Raw genomic sequence first — 12,500 nt, 5'->3', positions numbered from 1 at the left:
CAGTCCAGATGCCTCAAAAGGACACGGAAGGACTTCTTTAATCGATTGCAAACATTTATGCTTTCTTCTTCAGAACTATTTGAATCATATTCATAACTGGATGAGTAACAAGAAAGCATCTTCTCCGAATCTGAAGCCATTGTTTTGATTCTCGAGCAAGGCAAGACGTCCTGGCGTGACGTCACGAACAAGGGGGCGGGACCTTCTGAAACTGGCCATTTCCAGTTTCATTTTGAAGTTGTTTTTGGACACTTTAAGTCATTTCTATTGGTGTTTTGCATTTCACTAAAAATATCAGCCTGCATGTTTTGGGTATTTTAGATGCTATAAAACGTTTTTCTGATATCAGTAAGGAAACAAAAAATGGTTTCGGTTGTCCTTAAATGTGTCACCTGTTTGTAGATGGAAGCAGGCAAATAAAACACACAAAAAAACGTTCCTTTGGAAATAACATGTCTAAGCTTAGCATGCCATCTGATAAGATTTTTTTTCCATGTTCTTCTTCTTCTTCATTTCCACTTCAGCTTCTTTAATCGATTGCAAACACGTATGCTTTCTTCTTCAGAACTACAGTAAAGTCTCGTTATATCGATATCGGATATATCGATAGTCCCGGTTATATCGATACTATTTCTATGCACGCACGGAGAAAATTACATGCAAACAGGGTCGGATATATCGATAGTCCCGGTTATATCGATATTTTTTCGGACTCCATTGAATATCGATATAACGAGACTTTACTGTATTTGAATCATATTTATAACTGGATGAGTACCAAGAAAGCATCTTGCCATTGTTTTGATTCTCGAGCAAGGCAAGATGTCCTTCCGTGACGTCACGAACAAGAGGCCGGGACCTTCTGAAACTCGCCATTTCCAGGGTCATTTTGAAGTAGTTTTGGGACACTTTAAGTCATTTTTATTGGTGTTTTGCATTTGACTAAAAATATCATCCTGCGTGTTTTGGGTATTTTAGATGCTATAAAACGTTTTTCTCATGTCAGTCAAGAAACAAAAAAATTGTGTCGGTTGTCCTTTAAATGGACTATTTCCATTGAAACCCCTAAAGTTCAACAGAGCAGCAATGCTGGTTTATTAACAGTGGCGGGCTGTGCATGTCAACCCACGGTGTTTAGTCATGTGACATCTGAATCACTCCACAGCTGAGAGTGTGGTGTGATTTACTACACGTCCACTAGAGGATGCCGTTATCCAGGAAATAATTTGTGGCTAGTAGCTAGCGAATAGTTATATTTTGTGTATTTTTTTCAACCTCTTCTATTGCCTGAGACCAATGCTATCTATTCGCTAGCTAGCTAGCGTACTATCTATTTAGGTTACTTCGGAGTTGAGTGAACGCTGGCGCGTGTGGCTGCCTCTGCTCACCCATTGAAAAAACTTATCCTGTGACTGTATCCTGTGACCTTGAGATTTTTGAAAGGCACTTGGAAATGAAAATTATTATTATTATTAATGTGGCTACAAAAGACAGATAAGTGACAACAGACAATACATGTAATTTGGGAATGTAAAGTGAAGTAGTGTCGTATGTAAAGTGAAGTAGTGTTGTATGTAAAGTGGCGTACTGTAGTAATACAAAAACAAAAAAAAGGTTGAAGTGAGGTCTTGCAGTAAAAAAAAGAAATAAACAGAGCTCAGGATGATAGTACAGCATGTCGCGTGAACTCAGAGATCGGTGAGCGTGGCAGTGGGAAGGGGCAGGGGGGGCAGGGCTGGGAGGGAGTTGAATCTGCTGACTGCCTAGTGGCAAAAACTGTCCTTGAGCCACCTCAAATAGCTGTTGCTGATGTCACCTATTATTTGACTGTTTTGTGTGGATTTTTACATATGAGTAAAAACTCATAATCATGATTTTTTTTTTCAACATAATAATAATCATAACATTTCAATCACAATATCAATAACAATACATTTAATTTATAAACTCTCAAAACTCTCAAGGTCACTTTACAGTCACAGGATCATTTTTTCCTACGGGTGAGCAGCGGCAGCCACATGCGCCGGCGTTCACTTAACCCGGAAGTAACTCAAATAGATAGAAAGCTAACTATAATATGGCGGTTCATTGTATGTTATTTGTTTGCGCAACGCTTACAAGTCTGAAGAGCCAGATCCTGCAATCGGTGGCAGAGGACGTCAACTCCCAGACAGTCACCAAACGAACGTTGGCTATCGATCCATCGCATGATTCCGGTCGCTTATCCGGATCACTGACGAAGCCGCGTTATCATCTCCACCCACCTGTTCCCGCTGTCGAGGGCTACCTGGCCGCTGCCTCCCTCTGTGTGTTGCTGGTGAATATCATGGCGCTTCTCCATCGACCTGTTGGGCGGCTACAGTACTCGGCGGCGGAGCTGCTGAAGTTCCGCTCCCGATGGACGAGCGTGCCACCGGCGATTCTCCGGTTTCCGGAAATCGCTCGTCGCCCTTCACGGAGGTATATCCACCGCGGATCACGTCGAGGCTTTCACCTCGATGGCTCCAAGGATATCACCTCCCTGTGGTCATCCGTCCGCCAGCCGCGCAGAAGGAGCAGCCGCTCGGTCGATCACCGTATGTTAGCCGGCCTGGCTAGGTCGGCTAATGCGCCTCGTCGTGGGGACGCCACCAGCGTCAACTTCGGCCTCCTCAACGTCCGCTCGCTTACGGGAAAGGGGTGTCTTATCCAAGACATTCTAATTGACCGTAAGCTTGACTTTTTTTGTATAACTGAGACTTGGCAAACGGCGGGAGACTTCTCCGAGCTCAATGGCGCAACTCCACCAGGCTTTGTTTACATTGCTAAGCCCCGCCTCTCAGGCCGCGGAGGTGGACTTGCGATACTTTACCGCAAGAACTGGAGAATCCTTCAAGTTTCTATCCAGGAAACCCAATCCTTTGAATGTCTTGCGTGTAAAATTTCTGGACCCTCACCCACCATCATAGCCACTGTATACCGTGCACCAAAACCACATTGTGACTTTCTAAAAGAATTCTCTGAGGTCCTCACACACCTCTCCACCCTGTCACCGAATATAATTATTCTCGGAGACTTCAACATCCACATGGACAATTCCACTCTTCCCCTCACTAAAGACTTCACCTCCTCACTCGACAGCCTTGGTCTGCACCAATTCTCGGATTTTCCCACCCACATAAAAGGCCACACCCTGGACCTCATCTGCATGTCTGGCCTTTCCCCTAAGAATTGCACAGCTGACGAAATCCCTATAACAGACCATTTCCTGGTTTCATTCAATGTTTCCATCACTCTCTCTCTCCCCAAACCACCCCGTGTCATCACATATCGCAACATCAAGGACATCAACGTTGCCACCCTTGCTGAGATGATTGCCACCCTGACTCTGGACCACAACTCTTCTCCTGATGAACTTGTCTCCCGGTACAACGCGGACCTCACGAACACCCTCAACGCCCTTGCTCCTCTAAAGTCCCGGTCTGTTCAATTTACCCGACCTGCACCCTGGTTCACCCCCCATCTCCGCTCCATCAAGACAAAGACTCGCCAACTTGAAAGACTTTACAGAAAGTCCGGGCTCACTATCCACAAGGACATGTATGCAACTCACCTTACCCTTTATAAGGACTCTATCTCACGCGCAAAATCGCTTTATTACTCTGGACTCATTGATTCAAATTCTGGTAACTCTCGGGCCCTCTTTTCTCTCTATCACAAAATCACACAATCTCCTATCTCTCTCCCCTCACACTTTTATTCCTCTGAGACATGCAACACTCTGCTGATGTTTTTTAGCGAAAAGATCAACAAAATCCATCAGCACCTCGGGTCCTCTGTCCGCCCCCCTTCTCCCAGCCTTTCTACTCCTTCCAAACTTTTTTCCGCTTTTGCACTCCCACATCCCTCTATAATCTCAGACATTATCACTAAATCCAAGAACTCCTCCTGTCAACTCGATCCTCTCCCCACTATCCTTATCAAGTCCTGCCTACCCTCTCTTCTCCCATTTATTTCTACTATTATTCACTCCTCATTATCAACTGGAATTGTTCCTATCCCACTCAAAACCGCAGCTGTCACTCCAATCTTGAAAAAACCTGGCTCAGACCCAAACGATTTCAATAACCTACGTCCAATTTCCCACCTTCCATTCATCGCCAAAATTCTTGAAAAGACAGTTGTTTCCCAGCTTCACTCACACCTCACTCACAATAACCTCTACGAACAATTCCAGTCTGGTTTCCGCCCCCGCCACAGTACTGAATCGGCTCTCATAAAAATCACGAATGATCTTTTTATGGCAGCCGATGCCGGTTCACTCTCCATCCTCATTCTTCTCGACCTGACCTCAGCTTTTGACACCATTTCCCACCCTATCCTTCTCGACAGACTTTCCACCCTAGGCATCACCCACACCCACTCCGCTGGTTTCACTCCTATCTCTCTGATCGCGCACAATTCATCCAAATCAACTCGTTCACCTCACGGTCCTCTCCGGTGTCCTCTGGTGTGCCTCAAGGGTCTGTCCTGGGGCCACTTCTCTTTATTATCTACCTACTTCCTCTTGGCAATATTTTCCGTAAGTTTGGCATTCACTTTCACTGCTTCGCGGATGACACCCAACTCTACCTCTCCAGCAAACCCGACGCTTCTCTTCCACCTTCATCCCTCTCATGTTGCCTCTCAGAAATTAAATCCTGGCTTTCCCATAACTTTCTCAAGCTCAACAGTGAAAAAACTGAACTTCTTCTTGTCGGTACCAAATCCACCCTCCACAAAACTAACAGTTTCTCCCTCACCATTGACAGTTCTACCGTGTCCCCCTCCCCTCAGGTCAAGAGTCTGGGTGTCATCCTCGATAGCTCACTTTCCTTTCACTCCCATATTAATAACATTACTCGGTCTGCTTATTTCCACCTCCGTAATATTAACCGTCTCCGTCCCTCGCTCACCCCTCACTCCGCTGCTATCCTTATCCACAGTCTTGTCACCTCCCGCATCGATTATTGCAACGCACTCCTCTTCGGTGTCAATCAGAAATTTATCCATAAACTCCAACTCGTCCAAAATTCTTCAGCCCGGATCATCACCAAAACACCCTCCTTTCACCACATCACCCCTGTACTCCAGCAACTCCACTGGCTACCGGTTAAACATCGTATCGAATTCAAAATACTTCTGTTTAACTCCATCGACACCACGTCCACAAGGTGAACCTATAATGGATACGCCAGTGAGCTTATCTATACATTTCTTAAACAATACACTTATTTTATCATTCCGCTATATGTGCCGCGACTCCTCCATCTTCAGCCTAAGTACTCACCGGTCGTGGGCGCGTACGTGGGAAACCACAACTCCTCTGCAGACCACAGCAGAAGAGAGGTGATGACACACTTCGATTTACTCTGATGGCTTGTTTTTTTTGTTTTTTTTTTGTTCAGCTTGTCCATTATGCACTAAAAGCCTTTCAATGTCTTGTGTTTTCGCTCAGCCAAGAGGCTCCAAGAGTAGGCCAACGGGAAGAACAACAGACTCTGGTCATGTTTGAAAGAAAGTAAGCAACCTTTGGAATAGGGTTGGGGAGCTGTCTTACTCCTTTTAGTTCTCTCTCTCGCTCTCTCTCTCTCTCTATACGGCATTAATGCGCTGTTTATTGAATTACAATACGTTGGCGGATGTTGCTAAATGAAAATAGGTTGGAAGTAGGTCTGAATCAATCCAGACTGAAAAAAAAGTGTGGTGTGATTTACTACTAGTCCACTAGAGGCTAACGTTAGCCAGGAAATAACCGACCGACCTTTCATAACGATGTCCATTTTTTTCTTAGTCTGTCCTGAAAATGGCTTTATCAGGAAATCTCCAACCAAATCTATTTCTTCTCCTCCTTCAGCCATTGTGGGTTGACAAAACTACGATAAATCACAACACAAAAACAATATAGTTGCTTATCCAGCTTGCTACCGATACAGTGTGCTAGCTCTGGCCAGTATGCGATTATCAGTAGCGGCTAGTGATACTATTATTGGCTAGTGACTAGCCAATCATAATTTGTGAAAACTGACGTTTCCAGTGCCTGTCCATGTTTGTTCTTGTTACTAGCGGCTAGTGATAAGAGCAGTTTCGCAAACTACGATTGGCTAGTGACTATCCAATCATAGTTTCCAAATTAGGATTGACTAGAGTGACTAGCCAATCATAAATTGCAAAAACTCTGACGTTCACCAGCACCTTCAAGAAAGTGTTTGTACCCCTTTTGGGTTGCCAACTCGAAATCTGATTGGTTAGAGCAACAGTTTGATTGACACATTTGATGCGTCAAGGCCCGCAGAACGGATTGTGAAGGCGTTCATGTCCATTTCTGACCCTGGTAACAAATGATGACTGAAATGTGATTGGTTAAATGCTGAAATACAAAAAAAAAAAAAAAATTCTGGAAGCAGCACAACAGGGGAAACGTAATGAAAGGAAGCTGAAAGACAATTTGGAATTATTTAACTCATTCACTGCCAGACATGCAAAAATGTGTCCCTTCCAGTGCCAGGGTTTTTGTCACTGTCACTCAAATTCCAGGATCCACAGAAGATTGACTTTTAGGGCTACAAAACATTCAATGCAGCGTAATAAACCTTAGACTCGCTTCTTTCATTAGAAAAAAAAGTTAATTCCTAAATTATATGGGTCTGGAGTTATATGAGCTTGAAATGAGGGTGGCTGTCCAAAATAACATGCAATACATACTGAAGTGCTAATATGGAAAAAATGGAAATACGGCCCCCTTGTGGGAGGGAAAAACATTGCCAGAGGGCATGGCCAGCACTTGAAATGCACCCCAAAAAAAAGATGTCATATTTTCAATTCCAAATAAATTTGTGAATGGCAGTGAATGAGTTAAGAATTCATGGACAAAATATGATTAACATAATAATAATAATAATACATTTGATTTCTAAGCACCTTTCAAAACTCTCAAGGTTACTTTTCAGTCACAGGATCAGTTTTTCTGTGCGTGAGTAGCGGCAGCCACACGCGCGAGCGTTCACTCATCCGGAAGTAACTCAAAAAGATAGAAAGCTAGGTAGCTAGCTAACAGAATGCTAGATAGCTAATGTTTCCTGACTCAATTAGCTAGCTAAACAGCCATATAGCCAACAGATACCCAACTAGATAGCAAGCTAGGTAGTAATGATAATCCATTTGATTTCTAAGCGCCTTTCAAAACTCTCAAGGTCACTTTACAGTCACAGGATCAGTTTTTCTGTGTGAGAGTAGCGGCAGCCACACGCACCAGCGTTCACTCATTCGGAAGTAACTCAAAAAGATAGAAAGCTAGGTAGCTAGCTAACAGAATGCTAGATAGCTAATGTTTCCCGACTCAATTAGCTAGCTAAACAGCCATATAGCCAACAGATACCCAACTAGATAGCTAATAGATAGCAAGCTAGCTAGTAATAATAATCCATTTGATTTCTAAGCGCCTTTCAAAACTCTCAAGGTCACTTTACAGTCACAGGATCAGTTTTTCTGTGTGAGAGTAGCGGCAGCCACACGCACCAGCGTTCACTCATTCGGAAGTAACTCAAAAAGATAGAAAGCTAGGTAGCTAGCTAACAGAATGCTAGATAGCCAATGTTTCCCGACTCAATTAGCTAGCTAGCAAGCCATATAACCATCTAGATAGCTAATAGATAGCTAGCTAGCTAGTAATATTAATCAATTTCATTTATAACAGCCTTTCAAAACTCTCAAGGTCACTTCACAGTCACAGGATCAGTTTTTCTGTGTGTGAGTAGTGGCAGCCACACACACCAGCGTTCACTCATTCGGAAGTAACTCAAAAAGATAGAAAGCGAGGTAGCTAGCGAATAGAATGCTAGATAGCTAGATAGCTAATGTTTCCTGACTCAATTAGCAAGCTAGCCAGCCATATAGCCAATAGATAGCCAACTAGATAGCTAATAGATAGCAAGCGAGCTAGTAATAATACTCCATTTGATTTCTAAGCGACTTTCAAAACTCTCAAGGTCACTTTACACTCACAGGATCAGTTTTTCTGTGTGTGAGTAGCGGCTGCCACACGCGCCAGCGTTCACTCATTCGGAACTAACTCAAAAAGATAGAAAGTTCATGATTCAGATATTTTTAGGCCCTCAGAGAAGGCTGTGCAGGCCTTGACGGTCGGCCACTGGCTATCAGAAGCCTATTTCTCATCAGCGTGGTCCTACAATGCGTATTAGGTGAAATTCCGCCTCATTTCGTGTTTTTTAGATCCAAAGAAATTGACTCGCCGTGGGACAAGTGGACGTCCCCCTCTGTGTATACTATCCCTCACGCTACAGAGGAAGAACCAGAGGAGCAAGAGGAAAGGTAGTCATTTTCCCCCTTGGCGGAGCTCATTAGATGCAAATTAAAGTAGCTCACCCCCCCTTTTTTTCGCCATTCTAGCAGGATTTATAAGTGTGTGCAAATTAAGAGGCTGTCAAGCATTTAATTGAAAACAAGCGAAACCTAAGTGGAAACTTAACTTACATAATGCTGTTATTTGATGTGTTTCGCAGCCGAGAGGACTCGCGGATGCACACAGTCACAACCGTCACCACCGTCAGGTAGGAAAATAAAAAGACTCTTCAGAGTTGGATACTCTCCAGGGGAATTAATGGAAATGAAAGCAGCTGCGTTTGATTTTGAAACCTGAGGATTACATCGATCGACAGAAATTTGTAATCAAACATGGCTTCATGTCTCCCTAAACACTTTAGATACTGATTTCAAACAAACATGCCCTTAAAGGACAACCGACAGCATTTTTCGTTTCCTAACTGACATAAAAAAAATCATTTTATAGCATCTAAAATACCCAAAAAAACACAGGCTGATATTTTTAGTCAAATGCAAAAGTAAGTAAAGTGTCCCAAAACTACTTCAAAATGACCTCAGAGACGCCGAGTTGTTCGTGACGTCACGGAAGGACGTCTTGCCTTGCTCGAGAATGAAAACAATGGCTTCAGATTCGGAGAAGATGCTTTCTTGTTACTCATCCAGTTATGAATATGATTCAAATAGTTCTGAAGAGGAAAGCATAAATGTTTGCAATCGATTAAAGAAGTCCTTCCGTCTCATTTCGAGGCATCTGGACTCCAACGTAGCGCCTTGGAAAATGCACAAGATGGCGCCCAAGCTCCGTTGGGAATGGGCTGATTTGTCTGCTGGGAATTTGCGTCAACTAGTATCAAATAGTAGTCTTGGTGCAACACACAACGATTCACCATTGCGTTGTGTTTTCCTTCTAATTTCGCCATCAACATGAAGTTTTTAGACTAAACAAAGTACCCAAAATGCATTGTGTGTCGCTTTTTCGGTCAGGGGCGTTCCTTCAGTGACGTCACGTACGGACTCGTCACCAACTCAAAAACAAGACTTTCTGAATATTCAGCGCGAGTCTTAAAACGTAAAATATAGCTATATACCGTGGAATCTTTGTAAAATACACTCCGTATAAGTAATTTGAAGTGATTTTACAAATTATGGACACAACTTATATTTCCTCCATTTTTTTTAGAAATTTTAGTTCATGATGAAGTAACAGAATTGTCAAAGTCACCCACTTGGTCAATAAATCTCTGGCCTCTCTGCGGGGATAAATTTGATACTCCCCCTTCTCCAAACCCCAAACAAACAAATCCCTTCTCTCTGGAACGTGCCCAACATATTGACGACCCCAGCCGACAATAAAAGCCTTAATCCGGCTCTCTCTCATATTCCAGGGAGTCCTACGGAGAACATGAGGGGTTATCGATGGATCGGTGAGTTCATGATCTTGTGAAAGTTTGCACTGTTGGTCTTCTCGTCTCTGCTCTAATGCGTTTGCTGTCAAAGCTCTTTTATCACTTTGGTGTGGCTGAATGATCATGTTGTTGTTGTTGTTGTTGTGCAGGACTGCAATGTTGTCTTTTTCAGGGAGCATTTTACGTGTTTAGCACATGAGAGTCAGATTTCTTTTGAGAATTATCCGATCTAAAAATAAACAATTGAGCTGTTACAACCATGGAAAGTGAAGCTTTCCTCCTATCTCAACCGTTTGTGTGGCTATCACATTGTGCACAATTGATATAGCCTTGGCATAAAACCCAAACTTTGGGTCTGAAAGACCTCACAGTTTCGATCCTGGCCGCCTGTGTGGGTTTTCTCCGGGTACTCCGGTTTACCCCTACACTCTCAAAACATGCATGGCAGGCTGATTCAACACTCCGAATTGTGATTGTCGAGGTGTGAGTGGGAACACGGTTGTGTTTCTCTGTGTGACCTGCGATTGACTGGCAACCAGTTCAGGGTGTCCTCTGCCAGCTGCCTTCTTGCATAGGCTCTAGTATCCTATCCCCCGTTTTGTGGATAAAACGGGTCCAACAGGAACTAGCTAGCCTATGTATAAACTGGTCAATTTTATGAATACCGTATTTTCCGGTGGATAAAGCTGATACAGAATAGACATTATCGTATTTACACGTTTCATACTTAGTTGGCCAAACACAAGGCCCACAATGGAAGCACAGAAAATCTGGGGTCAATCTGAGGTGAACAGACACAGCCTGTTAAACTGTCATTTTTATGGAGGAGATCTGGCCTTGGACATAATTTAGGACTTGGTCAACTCCTTCAAAGGAAGAGGTCATGAGCCCATTTACAAATCTATCAGTTCATTGAAAGGACAACCCATTAAAATGTCTATGTTCTGTTGGTTTATGGATGTTGGTGCTTGTAACATGGGACGTCCAAGGGTGTGGTATTCAAATCAAGAAGACTGTGTTTTACTCATATACAGTCTCACTTAAATTTGCATATACTCTCAATAAATATCTTGGCTGAGGCTCGGGTTGGGGCAGAGCAGTAGTTTCTACCTCAGTGTCCTGCCTCTTTCTCCTCACAATGTCTCTCCTGTGCAAGATTAAAATAATATTTCACCTTTATTCCTGCTGATTTTAATACCATCTTCTAACACCGCGAAGAGCCATGAACCAGAGAAAACGACCCAACATTTTGGTGCCGAAACCCGGGATGTTATTTATACAGAGGGCGGGAATGACATCATTTTCAAAAGGGTCCTATCAGCTGCGAGATAGAAGGGTGAAATATGATATTAGACTGAAATAAGAATGGTTGCGTACAGTACACGCTACAAATGTGTAAGGTTATAAGATAAACTACACACATATGTGGGACCTCGGTTTACTAACACCTTGCCTTACGATTTTTTTTGGTTTACGATCGCTAAATTTATGAAAATTAAACCTTGGCAGACGCACTACTTTTCGGGATACACATGGAGTGCCGCCCCACCATAGCTGGCGGAGTAATCTTCTGCGGAAGAACACCAAACCACACAACCGAACTGCGTTACAGCCGGCCTACCTTTCCAAATCCCTTTTCTCTGAGTGCACATGTCGTTCGTCTTCAAGGATTTATCACGGATACTTTTGCTGTTATGGGACCGAAGAAGACCCCACCCTAGGTTCGTGTTCAGCCGAAGAAGACACAAAACAAAATTACAATCGAGGAGAAGAAGGAGATCATTGAGAAACACGAACGCCGTGTGCGTTTGTCTGACTTAACGGCCCAGTAGTAATATGCTAAGTCCACCATTGCTACCATCCATACCTTAGTTTTAAGGCTTCAGTTGAAAATTTTATTTTATGGAGACCATGGGAACGGATTATTCTCATTTTAATGGTTTCCTATGGGAAATTATTTTTGGGGATACACACTGTTCGCCTTACACACTCTGTCTGGGAACCAATGAAGTGCGTAAGCCAAGGTCCCACTGTATAGAGTAACAACTTAGACTAAACTTAGACATAGACAAGTGTCTAAAAAGTACTTCAATTTGAAACCGGAAGTGGCCAGTTACAGAAGGTCCCGCCCCCATGATCGTGGTGTCACGGCAAGACGCCTTGCCTTGCTCTAGAATCAAAACAATGGCTTCAGATTCGGAGAAGATGCTTTCTTGTTACTCATCCAGTTATGAATATGATTCAAATAGTTCTGAAGAAGAAAGCATACATGTTTGCAATCGATTAAAGAATTTATTCCGTGTCATTTTGAGGCATCAGGGGTGGGAAATGTCGCACCCAAAAAAGGCAGAAAATGGCGACCAACCTCTGTGTGAGGAATTAATCAGCCCGTTTCCACAGGCTGATAAATTCCTTCCATGGAGCTTGATCGCCCTCTTCTGGCGGCTTTTTGGTGCAACACGAGGTTTTCAGACCAAACCAAAATACATTGACGTGATGGAAGGACTGCTACAATGTGTCCTTTTTTTCGGTCAGGGGCGTTCCTTCAGTGACGTCACGTAGGGACTCGTCACCAACTCAAAAACAAGACTTCCGGAATATGCAGCGCGAGTCTTAAAACGTAAAATATAGCTATATGCGGTGGAATCTTTGTAAAATACGCTCAGTAGAAGACACTTGAAGCTATTTTACAAATTATAGACACAACTTGTCCGGAGACGTCGGTTGTCCTTT

At 43.3% G+C, this 12,500-nt stretch overlaps 1 protein-coding gene and 1 long non-coding RNA gene across 3 annotated transcripts in view; one reads left to right on the top strand and one right to left on the bottom strand.

The window, feature by feature from the left end:
- The window catches only part of znf185 (zinc finger protein 185 with LIM domain), a 35,438-nt gene that overhangs the window by 16,729 nt on the left and 6,209 nt on the right, over window positions 1-12,500 (top strand). For both annotated transcript variants that reach the window (XM_089020080.1, XM_089020072.1), the window contains 7 exons: window positions 2,122-2,167; window positions 5,173-5,192; window positions 5,296-5,367; window positions 5,477-5,539; window positions 8,251-8,349; window positions 8,541-8,588; window positions 9,747-9,785. In XM_089020080.1, coding sequence (XP_088876206.1) covers window positions 2,122-2,167; window positions 5,173-5,192; window positions 5,296-5,367; window positions 5,477-5,539; window positions 8,251-8,349; window positions 8,541-8,588; window positions 9,747-9,785 — 387 coding nt within the window. The remainder of the gene's footprint in view (window positions 1-2,121; window positions 2,168-5,172; window positions 5,193-5,295; window positions 5,368-5,476; window positions 5,540-8,250; window positions 8,350-8,540; window positions 8,589-9,746; window positions 9,786-12,500) is intronic.
- Window positions 5,167-12,500, bottom strand: part of LOC148901106 (uncharacterized) — a 7,640-nt gene continuing 306 nt past the window's right edge. The window contains exons 2-3 of the long non-coding RNA XR_016118235.1: window positions 8,512-8,673; window positions 5,167-5,198 (exon numbers count right to left, since the gene is read on the bottom strand). This is a non-coding gene — a long non-coding RNA (uncharacterized LOC148901106). The remainder of the gene's footprint in view (window positions 5,199-8,511; window positions 8,674-12,500) is intronic.

The sequence above is a fragment of the Hippocampus bargibanti genome, linkage group LG02, assembly GCF_051943395.1.
Source record: "Hippocampus bargibanti isolate YZ-2025 linkage group LG02, ASM5194339v1, whole genome shotgun sequence".
NCBI classification, from domain to species: domain Eukaryota; kingdom Metazoa; phylum Chordata; class Actinopteri; order Syngnathiformes; family Syngnathidae; genus Hippocampus; species Hippocampus bargibanti.
Note: the sequence above shows the minus strand (reverse complement) of the source record. Positions and strands in the feature narration are given on the sequence as shown.